The sequence below is a fragment of the Ranitomeya imitator genome, chromosome 10, assembly GCF_032444005.1.
Source record: "Ranitomeya imitator isolate aRanImi1 chromosome 10, aRanImi1.pri, whole genome shotgun sequence".
Classification (NCBI taxonomy): Eukaryota; Metazoa; Chordata; class Amphibia; order Anura; family Dendrobatidae; genus Ranitomeya; species Ranitomeya imitator.
The window spans coordinates 16,515,699-16,532,348 of NC_091291.1; the positions used below are offsets into that span (position 1 = coordinate 16,515,699).

Below are 16,650 nucleotides of genomic sequence, written 5' to 3' on the forward strand. Positions count from 1 at the left end.
CCTTATTGATACCTTCATCCATCCACAATCCTCCGTGCATCTCTTCATACCTCCATCCATGCATTCAATCCTTCCTGTCTGTCCCCTTATTGATACCTTCATCCATCCACAATCCTCTGTGCATATCTCCATACCTCCATCCATGCATTCAATCCTTCCCGTCTGTCCCCTTATTGATACCTTCATCCATCCACAATCCTCTGTGCATATCTCCATACCTCCATCCATGCATTCAATCCTTCCTGTCTGTCCCCTTATTGATATCTTCATTCATCCACAATCCTCTGTGCATCTCTCCATACCTCCATCCATGCATTCAATCCTTCCTGTCTGTGCCCTTATTGATACCTTCATTCATCCACAATCCTCTGTGCATCTCTCCATACCTCCATCCATGCATACAATCCTTCCTGTCTGTGCCCTTATTGATATCTTCATTCATCCACAATCCTCTGTGCATCTCTCCATACCTCCATCCATGCATTCAATCCTTCCTGTCTGTCCCCTTATTGATACCTTCATCCATCCACAATCCTCCGTGCATCTCTCCATACCTCCATCCATGCATTCAATCCTTCCCGTCTGTCCCCTTATTGATACCTTCATCCATCCACAATCCTCCATGCATCTCTTCATACCTCCATCCATGCATTCAATCCTTCCTGTCTGTCCCCTTATTGATACCTTCATCCATCCACAATCCTCCATGCATCTCTCCATACCTCCATCCATGCATTCAATCCTTCCTGTCTGTCCCTATATTGATACCTTCATCCATCCACAATCCTCCGTGCATCTCTCCATACCTCCATCCATGCATTCAATCCTTCCTGTCTGTCCCCTTATTGATACCTTCATCCATCCACAATCCTCCATGCATCTCTTCATACCTCCACCCATGCATTCAATCCTTCCCGTCTGTCCCCTTATTGATACCTTCATCCATCCACAATCCTCCGTGCATCTCTCCAAACCTCCATCCATGCATTCAATCCTTCCTGTCTGTCCCTATATTGATACCTTCATCCATCCACAATCCTCCATGCATCTCTTCATACCTCCACCCATGCATTCAATCCTTCCTGTCTGTCCCCTTATTGATACCTTCATCCATCCACAATCCTCCATGCATCTCTCCATACCTCCATCCATGCATTCAATCCTTCCCGTCTGTGTCCTTATTGATACCTTCATCCATCCACAATCCTCCATGCATATCTCCATACCTCTACCCATGCATTCAATCCTTCCTGTCTGTGCCCTTATTGATACCTTCATCCATCCACAATCCTCCGTGCATCTCTCCATACCTCCATCCATGCATTCAATCCTTCCTGTCTGTCCCCTTATTGATACCTTCATCCATCCACAATCCTCCGTGCATCTCTCCATACCTCCACCCATGCATCCAATCTTTTCTGTTTGGCCCTATATCCATACCTCCATCCGTCAGTGCAACTGCCAATACCATGCAACGATCCTTTCATTCATCCTTGTAGAGAACTTTCATGCCATCCCTCTATTTTTCGCTCCATCGGTTCCTCCCTCCTATCTTCCTCTCTATAAAATCCTCCCATACTTTTTATAGATATTTGGAGCACCTAAGCCTTGTGGTGCCGTATATTGCTATTTCACAAACCTTGGCGTACAGCAATTGAATGTCACTCGTGATAAATGCAGTAAAATTCCCATATAGAGCCAGGAGAAATGGGGCAGAGCTTATAATGTAATTGGAATGGCTGCACTCTGTCTTTGAAATTGGATAACCTTTTCTCGTTAGATTCATCCGTTGTTTCTACATTCACACGGACTATTGTATCGAAATTCCCAGGGTGCCGATGTCACGACGAAAATGACACCAAAATGAGAAGAAAGGGTAAAATAGAAGCTTAATGGAATAAATTGGCTGCTACCGAAACCTTTGCTTTTGTAGGAATCATATAACATGGAGATGTCATAAAATATGTACACAGCCCCCAAAATTCTCGTCAAAGTGCGAAAGAAATTGGTAAATCATAAGTACCCCCTGTAACAATACAGCCAGTTGTCCTCAAATCTGCAATCTGATAGATTCATCTATCTCTGCCATTAAACTACTGAGGAGCGCCTCTCTATTATTCTTGGCAGGGTAGCATTTCGTGCTCCAGAGCTGCTCTTCTTACAAAAATTGCTCGAATTTTGAAAACAATCCTAAATGATATCATGATATGGTCTACATAAATTTGCTTGAGACACAGACCGGTAGAAATACAAACCCAACAATACGCCGAGTACACGTAAAGCCGATACAATGCACTGTATAAAATACCAACTCAGCTTTAATTTCTCCGTGATGATAATTTTGGATTTTTTTTTAGATAGAAATATGAGCAAATGTTCAGAATTAGGACATTTTAGGAATATTCCTAATTCCTCAAAGTGTTTTTAAGCTCCAAGTTTTACAGATATGTAGACGACATCACAACTTGACTGGCACATTGATGTGCTAAAAAGGTGCGTGGTTTCCACGTTTACAATTTTTTTTCATGTAAGATTGAAAAAGTACTTTGATTTTCTATAGCTTTTTAGGTCTAGAGAGCACAGCGGGAATCAGGTGCCTTGTTTGATGCCTTTTATTTTTCCAAAACCAGTAATGGATCCTACCGAGAAAAGGCAATAAAAGACTTTGCCTTAACGTACTCAGTGCACCGAGATTGTATCCTATGGTGTCTGCTTTCCGTCCCTTTAAATTGTCGTTAGCATCACTGGATGTCTTAATTTTGCCTTTTTCCAGTCACACATTTACATATCTATTTCTGATCATCTCCCATTTGCAAATTATCCATGCATATAAGACCCTGGCAGTACTTAAATGAAAGCCTGAAGGCTTTGGAGAGTTCTGTGACGATTCACTATGGGGATCAAAAGATTTCAATTTTAGAATCGAGTGTCGTCAGTCACAGCTCTTGTAACGCTTCCTTCTTAGCCTTTAGTACACTTGTACAACACCGAAAGTGTAGTGCCACCCACAACGCCTTTAGAAATGATCCGAGTGCATTCATACAGCACATATGTAATATATATAATTCATTTCACTACATGTTTTTGTTCTAACACTACAATGAGTGGGAACAGATGTAGGATAAAGTATAGAAAACTTAATCATCAATTGTATGTCATCCATAGGAAGAGCATACTGGTACAAGTGATACCCATTTATAATTGGGATATATAAAGATACAAGTGAGCAATCAGGTCTTGAAATTTATGTGTCAGAAGCAGGAAAAATGGGTAAGCGGAAATGTTATGGGCTCAACTTCTAAGGTCAGTTCTCTAAGCTGTAGATCAGGGTGACTACCATGGAGAAGAGGCAACAGTGCCGCTTAGCTGGACATGCTACATGGCACCGAGGTCAGCTAGGACCAATACAGCAGGGATATCCAGGACAGCAGAGCTGGAATCACTAGATACAGTTGAAAGAGATATGTGGATTGACCATGAACAGCAGAGATGTATAGGCATATTGGTATCTTGCTTGCAGAAGTGCATGTACACACAAGGATCACAAATATTGTGGGAATGCTACTCACTTGGTTGCGTGGTGAGCTAATACAGAAACTGTTTCCATTTAAATGTCCAGGCTGGTTTATTGGTGCTTCGTAAACCATGCCACTAGCAAAGGAAAATAAATGTCCTTTCATTGCAGGTGAAACAAAGTAAACAGTTCACTTTAGCAAAAATCTAGGACACACAGGCTGGATATCATCCAGTGTACTGACTTAGTCTGGATACATCACACAGGAGGTCTTCTCACCTCCAGATACAGAACACTGAGTCAGACAGACTCCATTCTACCTTGTGAACCACACCCAGGGGTGTGTATGTGGGCAGCCAGACCCGCCCATCTCTGAGACTGCCCGTAAGACCTGGCCCAGATGTTTGAAACAAGTGTCTTAGTGCTATGTGCAGTAGAGCAATACTCCAGGTTTACATCACAGAGGACAACTATCTCTGTGATACATAACTCCCATCAACTATTTGTCCGGTAGTCACCTTACAAGTTATATAGGCAAATTGGTACCTTGCTTACTGTGGTTACGCACAGGAATAGCAAAGATGTACCGATAAGCTGTTATCTTTCTTGTAGATATGCAGTTACACACAGGAATATCAGAAATGGCTGGGCTGAACTTGGAAGTAGTAGCTGGTTGCAGAATTGCACAAAGGAGTAGATGGGAAGATAATTAGAAACCTGGTAGAAGCAGAATCAAAAGTGAGGTGAGGCTAACTCCTGGATAAGTACATTTCAGCAGGGTGCTATACTTCCTGAATACTCAGGCGGCGGTCTGCTGCCTGAAACTACCTTAAAGGCTGAGCATGATGGCATAAGTAGTGCTTGAAGAGCTACCACAGTAACCCGGCTCGGACTTACAAGGAGGGAGATAGCCATTGATTGGGGAAGATAGAAAAACCTTGGTGACCAGGATGCGGTATGGGAAGAAAACAAACCATGAAAGCAGTGTGTTGGGGCAATGATCTGCTGGAAACCTCGGGTACTGGCATCATGTGGATATGACATGTGCCACATACCTAATATTATACAAACCAAGTACCCCCTTCATGGCAGTCCAGTTCCCTAAAGGCACTGCCCTCTTTGGTCGAAACCAGTCCATCTAAATGCGCCTTTAGTTTACTTCTTTTGTTTGTTTGTTTTTTTGCCTAGAATTGGTATATTATATTCAAGTGGAATAGCATAAGTGCTGTATAAAATATTTATCTATTGTCTCCCAGAGTCTATTCAGATGCAATAAAGGACTAGCAAACAGTAAAAATAGGGAATTAAAAATGCAAAAAAGAGAAAAAGAAAAGCACTCTTATTCTCTGGTTTGGGCTGTATAAATGTTTAACGGTTGAACATGATGTATGAAGTGTAAGTGTATTTTAATTCCCTTTTTCAGGGGCAAACTACCGTACATGCCTGAGAGCAATCATGCAGCAGATTACTTCACCCTTTCATTACTTTTTAATTCAGAAATAAAATAAAAATTATCGATGCCGAACAATACAATTGAAAAGAATCATTCATATAGTATAGTATCTTTTAGTAAAAGAAAAAGAAATACAAAAAACTCTCACGTGATAAATAAAAACAATTGGATAACAGCGTTCAGATTAAGGTCGAATTCAGACGTTCGTGAAACAAAGTCCATGTATGAACTGTGATGTACGGACTGGTGGCCACAGGTCTTGTGACTAGAGTTAAGCGAATATATTCGGAATCGGTTGCCGAATCTGAATTGGCCATATTCGTGCCATATTGGTACCTTAATCGTGACGAATTTATGTTTATGTTTGACGATCGATTATGAACATATTCATTTCAACGCCCATTGACTCCAATGACATTCGTTTGTGTTCGGAGAATATTACAAAAACAATATTCGCCACCGATCGTAATCGGAACCGAATTTTGAAAAATTTGCTCAACTCTACTTGTAACCTGGCAACCTCGTATATGACTATGAGACTGTTGAGCTTGGGTCGGGAGCCCTGTGGCCGGTCCGATCATCATGGTCTGTACACAGACGTTTAAGTTCAGCCTTGGGCTGTTGCCTGGTCCATGCTGCAGTGTTCCCTCTACCCTGACCGAGAAACTATAAATGGTCATGGTGACTGGATGAATCGGATCTTATCTCATGATCCGGCATAGTCATAACCCAAATGTTCATCACATAACGTGAACATGGTATAACTATCCAGATGTATTACTAAAATAGCTATGACCCAGCTATTTATGTCTTGTTGATGCACATGAACTAGTTGACCATGTTTATTGCCTAGCGTAACCTTCCCCATACTATCTTAGTGCATTATCTGGAGTAACCACAACCAAATAGAATATATAAATGACACTAGTGTCACCATGATCTGGCTATGTCCATCACCTAGCATAACCATTACTCATTATAATCATGACCCAGATATCTATGTCCATGACTTAGATTAGCATAACCATGACCCAATGTCCATGTCCTGCAGTAGAATAATGATGACCCAACTGTCTATGTCCATCACTTGACATAACTATGACCCTATATAGCTATGACCCAGATATCTATGTCCATCAACTGGTATGACCCAACATAACCATGACCTAGATGTCTCTATCACCTACTGTAGTGTAGCCATGTCCTATCTGTCTATGTCCATCACCTAACAGGACCATGGCCCAGCTGTCTATGTACATCACCTAACGTGACCATGACCCAGTTGTTTATATCCATCAGCCGACATGGTCATGATCTATGTGTCTATGTCAATCACCTAATCACCATAGTCCAGCTGTCTATGTTTATCACTAACAACCATGGTCCAGCTGTCTATGTCCATCACCCAACAACTATGGTCCAGCTCTCAATGTCCATCACCTATCATATCTATGGTCAAGCTGTCTATGTCCATCACCTAACAACCCTGGTGCAGCAATCTCATTCCATCACCTAACATGACCAGGACCCAGCTATGTCCATCACCTATTATAACCATGGCTTGGATGTCCATGTCCATCACCTAACAAGACCTTTGCCCAGCTGTTTATGCCCATCAACAATATTACCATGACCTGGCTGTCCATGTCCATCACCTAACATGACAAATGTCCAGCTGTCAATGCCAATCTCCTAACATTACCACGCCCCAGCTGTTTATACCCCTCACCTAAAATGATCATGACCCAGCTGTCTATGTCCATCACCTAATGTGGCCATGACCAAGCTGTCAATGCCCATCTCCTAACGTTACCACACCCTAGCTGTTTATACCCCTCACCTAACGTGACCATGACCCAGTTGTCTATGTCCATCACCTAACATAACCATGAGCCAGCTGTCTGTGTCCATCACTGGGCATGAACATTACTTTGTTACCCATGTCCATCGCTAGTAGTCTTTTGCGAAAGTTTATCCTGTATTTTTCCTAAGGTGGTCAGGGACATGCTAATATATGATTGGTTAGTGATTTCCTCTCGAATCTTACCTGAAGGTAGGGAAGCTTTCCCTGTGCACTGACATCATTATTTTTGCTATTTGATCATAAATGTAAATCTTAGGCTCTTAGATGAAATTCACAGAAATCACGATCTGCACCTCTAACATCAATAACCACAGGTAAATTCATAACTTACATAAAGGACGCCACACAAATCTGCCGCTCTGTCTTGACAGCCTATTTTTTTTTTTTTTTGCACCCAATTAAGCCATAACCTTTGTTCTCTTTTCTATATCGCAAATGTCCCATGATTCATAGCGGCACAGTGGTCAAGCCATTGTTTGCCTGGAGAAGCTGTCGTATTTATTTCCTATATATTGTCAGATATACAATTAATGAATAGAGAGCTTTAGCGCGATGAATTGAGAGCGTTTTGTGGATTAGACAATGTGGCGGCATAGGCGGCATTTTTATCGACGTGTCAGAAAAAGTTTACTACATGAAGTCACATTATTCTGGATCTTTTTGACTATAATAACAAGTATGACTTACTAGAAGACCACAGAGGATAATGATGAAGAGTATAATAATCGTAGATACATCCGCTCAGGAGAGCATTTTAAGCACCCTACCTTGACCATGAGTGAGGAACCGGGTCAAGCAATCATGAGGACCTTTAGTCCTGACCATAAAAGCAGCTGCCATCGAATCCATGATGGGTAAGCATTAGGGCGCAGTCACATGGCCGTAAAATTTGGATGGGAATTGGAGCACCATGCTTGGACTGGCCGGTTTCCCTCCCAACCGAAGTGTGACAGCTTTATGTATTTCTATGCAGCTGTCATACTCGGGTCGGGAAAGTTGCCAACCAGCCCAAGCACTGTGTTCTGATCACTGTCCAATTTATACGTCCATTTGACTGTGCTTTAACTCATGCAGGCACCCCTACTCCATAGGAATCACTAGTGAGAAAGTGATCTGTTGGGAACATTTAGAAGGCCTCATACACAATCGTTGGTTGACTGATTCTGCAAAAATCAATTGGTTCGATTAAGTTTTATGTAATGCCTATGGGGGCCCTGAGGATGACTTTGCTACTAGAGATAAGCAAATAAAGTCTCAGGACCCTAGTTCTGTAGCTAGGTCTGTATTCCATGGCAACTAAGCAGGAGCAGGAGAACCGCTTCCTACCTGCCAGCATCCCTGGGTCCTCTTTTGATTAGCCGCCTGGTATGATGTCGAACACAATTGATGTTGATCCCAAGAAGACCCTCTGCTGCCGAAAAGTAGGAGATGGTTCTCAGGGCCACCGACGTGGCCGCTGGACCAGGGTCTTGCAGATTAATTTGCTCACCTCTACTTGTTTCCCAACCTTAACCCTATCTGAGAGGTATGGAGGTTTCTACAGTGGTCCCCAGAATAGAAAAGCATTGGCGGCAGCACTAGCGTCTCCACATCACCAGGAACGTCACCAAGGAGTGTGGTCAAGATGTGAGATCCAGAGGATAAGACAAGAGTATAGTCAGAGACGTGGTCGAGGATTAGAACCAGGAGTCAGTCAGCAAGAATCATCAAGACAATCTAAAGGACAAGGTGAGTGTGTGGTCTGGACCTAGACGGAGATCAGAATCAGGAGCCAACAGAGTAGTCAATGGCGACACATAGGAAAGGTATGCACCTCAATTACCAGGACGATTCTCCTGGACATCCCCTTGCCAAAAGAGCTGTGGCAGTAACGAGGAGAAGAATGAAAGGAACCGTCCTGTACCTAGCAACCTTAGAAGGCTTTCAAGAATGACGTTGCACCCGAGCGAAACGAGTAACCGGTAGAAGTCTTTGCTTGCAGTGGTGTTGCAGAGGCAGTCACATTGTACCTGTCGGTGCCACTCAACTATTTTTGAACATGTTCACCTTATGTACAGTGGGGCAAAAAAGTATTTAGTCAGTCAGCAATAGTGCAAGTTCCACCACTTAAAAAGATGAGAGGCGTCTGTAATTTACATCATAGGTAGACCTCAACTATGGGAGACAAACTGAGAAAAAAAAATCCAGAAAATCACATTGTCTGTTTTTTTTAACATTTTATTTGCATATTATGGTGGAAAATAACTATTTGGTCAGAAACAAAATTTCATCTCAATACTTTGTAATATATCCTTTGTTGGCAATGACAGAGGTCAAACGTTTTCTGTAAGTCTTCACAAGGTTGCCACACACTGTTGTTGGTATGTTGACCCATTCCTCCATGCAGATCTCCTCTAGAGCAGTGATGTTTTTGGCTTTTCGCTTGGCAACACGAACTTTCAACTCCCTCCAAAGGTTTTCTATAGGGTTGAGATCTGGAGACTGGCTAGGCCACTCCAGGACCTTGAAATGCTTCTTACGAAGCCACTCCTTCGTTGCCCTGGCAGTGTGCTTTGGATCATTGTCATGTTGAAAGACCCAGCCACGTTTCATCTTCAATGCCCTTGCTGATGGAAGGAGGTTTGCACTCAAAATCTCACGATACATGGCCCCATTCATTCTTTCATGTACCCGGATCAGTCGTCCTGGCCCCTTTGCAGAGAAACAGCCCCAAAGCATGATGTTTCCACCACCATGCTTTACAGTAGGTATGGTGTTTGATGGATGCAACTCAGTATTCTTTTTCCTCCAAACACGACAAGTTGTGTTTCTACCAAACAGTTCCAGTTTGGTTTCATCAGACCATAGGACATTCTCCCAAAACTCCTCTGGATCATCCAAATGCTCTCTAGCAAACTTCAGACGGGCCTGGACATGTACTGGCTTAAGCAGTGGGACACGTCTGGCACTGCAGGATCTGAGTCCATGGTGGCGTAGTGTGTTACTTATGGTAGGCCTTGTTACATTGGTCCCAGATCTCTGCAGTTCATTCACTAGGTCCCCCCGTGTGGTTCTGGGATTTTTGCTCACCGTTCTTGTGATCATTCTGACCCCACGGGGTGGGATTTTGCGTGGAGCCCCAGATCGAGGGAGATTATCAGTGGTCTTGTATGTCTTCCATTTTCTAAGTATTGCTCCCACTGTTGATTTCTTCACTCCAAGCTGGTTGGCTATTGCAGATTCAGTCTTCCCAGCCTGGTGCAGGGCTACAATTTTGTTTCTGGTGTCCTTTGACAGCTCTTTGGTCTTCATCATAGTGGAGTTTGGAGTCAGACTGTTTGAGGGTGTGCACAGGTGTCTTTTTATACTGATAACAAGTTTAAACAGGTGCCATTACTACAGGTAATGAGTGGAGGAAAGAGGAAACTCTTAAAGAAGAAGTTTCAGGTCTGTGAGAGCCAGAAATCTTGATTGTTTGTTTCTGACCAAATACTTATTTTCCACCATAATATGCAAAAAAAATGATAAAAAAACAGACAATGTGATTTTCTGGATTTTTTTTTCTCAGTTTGTCTCCCATAGTTGAGGTCTACCTATGATGTAAATTACAGACGCCTCTCATCTTTTTAAGTGGTGGAACTTGCACTATTGCTGACTGACTAAATACTTTTTTGCCCCACTGTATATACTATAATGGTCCTAAAAGGTATACGTAGTGTAAATGTTTCCCATGATGCTTTGGCCTTCATGTTAGCATTATTATGTTGGGACTTGTAGTTCCACCGCAACCTTTATCGTTCTACTTGTTCTGCTTTCCGCATTCTTACTATTTTTTTTTTCTTCTCACCATTCTTTTTGGGATCTTTCCCAGTCTTTACATCATGGTTGTCATAGAAACCACCGAGCCATGACTAGTTTCCTAGCAACAGTTGTTTAGGTCATGGTCTCCCAAATATCAAAAAAGGGCGCCTTACTACTTACCGTATATACTTGTAGCAGTTGGTTTAATAAGGGGACACGGTGTCCTTGGGGCAGGATTACAGACAACAACTTTGGAACGTAGAAGGCCACAGAGGCAGGAGGTGGAGGAGGACTTTCTGCAGGCGCGCGGTGAATGACTCTTTTGTCTGCCTTCCTGCAGAGTAAGCTAGAGAAATGCAAGGCGAATATTAACATATCTGAACCCTAACAGGTTTTCTTTGTATATTTATCCAGAAAAACATATACGACATGGTCAAAATTATGTGAACACCTGAAGATGAAATCCCTAGAGCTCCGCAAAACCATGAACATTGTTGGAGTTGTTCTTGGCTGGTACCCCTTTCCCATCTACAACACTGTCTTCACTCTTTTAGGAAGTGATGACTTTAAATTTCCTGAACTCAGCAAATAGGAATCACCTTCTTCATCCACAAGAGATCATAGTCTCAATAGATGTTGACTTGATCTTAACTCTGTCCCTTCAGGAGATAATAGAGTCTTGTGATATTGTGCACCTCTTAAAAGAGGATTTGGCACCACCTCAAAAGTGGCCAGTGTTTCCTCTTGTTTCATTCCCACAGCTCCCCTCTATATTCTGGTTTTAATTATTTTTTTAATCCTCCATACGGTTCCAGAAATATGGGTCTTTTTATTTACTACTGATTTTCATGGTCTTTACTAAGGGGCGTGGCTCAGGGATCCTCTTGGGCGTGTCTTCAGGCTGCTCTGCATAATGTGAGCACTGCCCCCTCGGAAAGACTCTAAAAATAAATACTAAATAAAAAGACCAATATCTCTGGAACCACATGACAAATTTAAATAAAACAAAAAATTTGAATACTCGGGATAATACTCATAAGAATAAAACAAGAACAAAAACTGGACACTTTCGACCCTTTAAGGATGCTGACTTTTTTGGTTTTCACTCTTTAATTTTTTTTCTCCCTTTCTTCCAAGATCCAGAAATGTATTACTTTTCCTCTGACTTGTTTTTTTCGTGGGTTGAGTTGTAGCTTTGATTGACATTATTCATTTTATCACAAAGTGTACCAAGAATCAGGAAAAAAAAATAGTAGTGAGATGGTGAAAAAAATTTAATTCTGCCATTGATTTGTTTTTTACAGTCTTCATTGTGTTGTAAAAAAATATTCTCCAGGTCACTGCAATTATGATGATATGAAACCTGTATATTTTTTTATGTATTATTTTAAAAAATTCAGATGTTTGTAAACATACAAAATTTGATTTGTGTCACCATTTTCCAAGGCCCATAACTTTTTTTTTTCATTTTCCATAGTTGGCTTGTTTTTTTTTATGTGCCAATCTGTAGTTTTCAATTATTCCATTTTGGAATAATATTGATTGAATTATGTTGATTGTTTTTTTTTTTATTGCATTTATTGGGGGGAAGTTTATGTCTCGAAAAACTGCTGTTTTGGTGTTTTAACTTTTTTTTATGTTTTTATGGCATTTAGTTAATTATATCTTTTGAAAAATCAGACTTTTATGAATAAAGGCAAAACGAAATATACAGTATATATTTTTCCTTTTTTCTTATTTTTATGATGGATTCAAACTTTTGGTCATTTAAAGTGGTTTTCTAGTAAGAAGTAATCGTTGCTCCATTTAAAGTTTTGCCACTGATTGAAACAGCCAAGCATGGGGTTTACAGGACGCTGGGTGACGATAACACCGGTGGTTTACAAACCTCCATCCTACGGTGCAGATACAATACTAAAGGGAACAAAAACTCATGGAAACACATTACCTTCTATTTTTTGGGCAAGATATTTTGAAGGACAAGGGTCTAAATCACCCTTTAGCATTTTGCTGATGTTTTATATTCTCTCTTCTCTCCCAGGACTGGGTTTTCCTCACACGATTCTGCTTTCTATCAGATTTTGGACGCCTCGAGTTTAGATTTAAGTATCCGGAGGTGAGTGTCCATAATCGAGTCAATAGTCGGCTACGACGCAAGAGGGAGAGGTGGATCATTGAAGGAGGTGCCGGGAAGAGATGGTTAAATGTTTAGCACAATTGTTTACGTATATCCAGCCCATTTATATAAAACCGTCCATTAATGACACCCGCTTTACAATCCAAAATAAATACGAGACCCCAGACCAGATCCTATAAAGATTCCACACCAGATCCTACACATAAATATACAAACCCCGGACCAGATTACCTAAATAAATACAGACCTCAGTCCACACCACTAAATAAACACTTAAGACTCCAAACCAGAACCTCTAAATTAATACGGACCAGTATAACAGAGGGAATTACCTACTGTACAAATACATTCTCCTATAGAGGAGGAATATGACCACTATACACAATTACCAATTATTTGGCCACCGATCTTAAGAGTCCTATATAATAAATTAATGAGTGAAAAAGAGTAATGGGCTCCTCCATCTCACGGTCTATTGCACGTTTCGCCTCTGCTTCCTCAGGGAGTCGTGAGGTGGAGGAGCAATACAACCATTACATAGATTACACAGAACAAAGCTGTGAGGAGCAGAGAGACCATTACTCTTGAGATGGTGGCCAAATCTTTGGTAACGGACTCTACTTCCTCATTCTTGAAGTCTTCTCCATCAGTCCTCCATTGTTTGTGGTGATTCCATTAATGTGGAACATCTGGGTGCAAACTTAGTGTCCTAATGGTCACAGCTTTTCTTGGAAATGGTCGAAATAGAATTTTTCACAGTAGGGGATGACACTACTAACAAGGAATTTCTTCCTCTCCGCAGGCTAAATGCTGCCAGAACATCCTACTGTACTTTGATGATCCATCCCAATGGCCGGCCGTGTACAAGAAGGGGAACAAGGTCAGTTGGAGCCAGGATGTGTCTCGGGTTGTATCTGCTGGTTGTATGTTGTAGTGACGATGGCTCCTCTCCCTCTCAGGACTGTCTGATGAAGGAGTCTGTTATCCGACCGGAGAACAACCAAGTCATCAACCTGACCACACAGTACGTCTGGTCCGGCTGTCAGGTGAGCTCCACACGTTATTCTTCTCCATATCGCCTGGTGTTCTCCACCTAAATTCACTAGGGAAGACCTGGTGGAAGTTCTCCCAAACGTCTTTGTCTCTTTTCTACTTTGTGCCTAGGGGGTTCCTAGATTTATAGCTTTGGACCACTTTCAAGATTTGTGCTTCCTTCAATTGTATCCAGTCTAGACAATGCTCTGTGAGCTAAACAGATTGGTCTCCAGACTAATTGTAGCAAACTACCAGAGGAGCATGCATGGCTTAGAAGTTTCCTCACCCTGACATGCCAGGCTGGGCATGTCAATCTCCTCAAGGAGAAAGAAACATTAGACCCTAGCAAACTACCAGGAAGACTTGTTTATTTAGCTCACAGAGCATTGCATAGACTGAATACAACTGTAGCCATCTCTTACAAATGGTGAGGAATTGAAGCAAAAAGTGTAATAGAAAGTTGGAGATTTTTTCTTTTATATGGTGATTAACTCCTTCCCAACACATGATGTAATATTACAGGGTCTCTCCGTCTGGAGGAGGCTCAGAAGCTGTGGTACACAGCCGGCATCTTCATGTAACTGCAGTGAATGGAGTTTGCTCCGGTCGCTGCAGTATATCCATTTAAATACCATGATCAATCTCAGGGGTCCCATGGCTTGTCAGGGCATCCAGGGGCCCCTTAAGACCCCCCATGGCTGCCATCATTGTCCTCCTGTGTAGCCCAAACTGTGGCTGACCTTAATTGTCATCACAGAAGAAGAAGTCTCCAAGCTCCTCTCCTCTTCTCGTCCAACTACATGCACTACCGACCCCATTCCCTCACACCTCCTTCAGTCACTCTCTACACTCGTCAAAACTCACCTAACTACAATCTTTAATCTCTCGCTCTCCTCCTGCATTTTCCCCTCCTCCTTCAAACACTCTATCATTACTCCATTACTCAAAAAACCTACCCTCGACCCATCCTGCGCAAACAACTACAGACCGGTCTCCAATCTCCCCTTCATCTCAAAACTCTTGGAGCGCCTGATCTACTCCCGCCTTACCCGTTACCTCTCCATTCACTCCCTCCTAGACCCTTCACAGTCTGGTTTCCGCCTCCTACACTCGACAGAAACTGCACTCATCAAGGTGACCAACGACCTTCTGACAGCAAAATGTAACGGTGACCACTCTCTGCTCATTCTCCTTGACCTTTCTGCAGCTTTCGACACTGTTGACCACCCTCTCCTTCTCTCTAGGCTCCAGTCACTTGGCATTACGGACCCTGCTCTCTCCTGGTTCTCCTCCTATCTTTCTGACCGCTCCTTCAGTGTTCTGTTCTCTGACTCCACTTCATCTCCTCTTCCTCTCGCTGTCGGGGTACCTCAGGGCTCAGTCCTTGGTCTCCTTCTCTTCTCCCTCTACACAGCCCCAATTCGACAGACCATCAGGAGATTTGGCTTTCAGTACCATCTTTATGCTGATGACGCACAACTATACATGTCATCCCCTGACCTTACCCCCGCTGAACTACAGAACACCAGTGACTGTCTGTCCGCAGTCTCCAACATCATGTCCGCTCGCTATCTGAAACTCAACCTCTCCAAAACTGAACTTCTTCTGCTCCCACCGTCTACTAACCTACCTAAACCTGACGTTTCCCTCTCCGTGGGTGGCACCATAATAACACCCTGGCAGCAGGTGCGCTGTCTGGGTGTTACGTTTGACTCTGATCTCTCTTTCACCTCCCATATACAATCTCTTGCCCGCTCGTGCCGCTTACACCTAAAGAACATCTCTAGAATCCGCCCTTTTCTCACCATGGAAACAACAAAAACCCTCACTGTCGCCCTGATCCACTCCCGCCTGGACTACTGTAACGCTCTATTAATTGGCCTCCCCCTCACGCAACTTTCCCGTCTCCAGTCCATCCTTAATGCAGCAGCCAGGGTCGTCCATCTGGCTAATCGTTACTCGGACGCGTCCGCTCTTCGCCAGTAATTACACTGGCTGCCCATTCATTACAGGATACAATTCAAAGTACTTGTTCTCCCCCACAAAGCTCTCCACAGTGCGGCCCCCCTTACATCTCCTCCCTCATTTCTGTCTATCGGCCTAACCGACCACTGCGCTCTGCAAATGACTTTCGGCTAACCTCTGCACTAATCCGTACCTCCCACTCCCAACTCCAAGACTTCTCCCGCGCTGCGCCAATCCTCTGGAATGCTCTACCCCAAGAAATTAGGACCATCCACAATTTGCATAGTTTTAGGCGCTCCCTCAAAACACATATGTCCAGAGCGGCCTATCACGTTCCCTAATCAAAGTCATTTTATGTTTGTGTGTGTGTGTGTAGCCCATTCACTATCTCCATCTATCCCCCACTCCCTGAAGATGGCCGGACCCTCATTGTAAATACATCATTGTAAATACACACCTGTACTTTGTATCTCCCCCACCTCATTGTAGATTGTAAGCTCTCATGAGCAGGGGCATTTTATTTCGCTTTAATTACTGTATTGTTAACGTTGTTACCTATGACTGTTGTGTTTGATACTGTTAAACTGTAAAGCGCTGCGGAATATGTTGGAGATACATAAATAAAGATTATTATTATTATTAGTTGTCATTTCCTCTATATGTGACCTATATATTATAATATAGTCATATTGCAGTACCTAAAGCAAGCGATGAAACAATCACAGGTTCAAGCAACAATAAAAAAAAAAATTTTTCTATTGCGCCAACTAGTGGAACTAAAATGTAAAAAATTAGTGCAAAAAATAGTTTATAAAATATATATATAAATGTGGAACAAAAATGTAAAAAAAACATAAAAAATATATATAGTAAAAAATACAATATATATATCTATATATCTA

General features: G+C 42.4%; 1 protein-coding gene across 1 annotated transcript in view; it reads left to right on the forward strand.

The window, feature by feature from the left end:
• TMEM145 (transmembrane protein 145) overlaps positions 1 to 16,650 on the forward strand; it is an 81,751-nt gene that overhangs the window by 55,650 nt on the left and 9,451 nt on the right. The window contains exons 2-4 of the mRNA XM_069742371.1: positions 12,653 to 12,727; positions 13,551 to 13,628; positions 13,708 to 13,794. Of these exons, the coding sequence (XP_069598472.1) occupies positions 12,653 to 12,727; positions 13,551 to 13,628; positions 13,708 to 13,794 (240 nt within the window). The remainder of the gene's footprint in view (positions 1 to 12,652; positions 12,728 to 13,550; positions 13,629 to 13,707; positions 13,795 to 16,650) is intronic.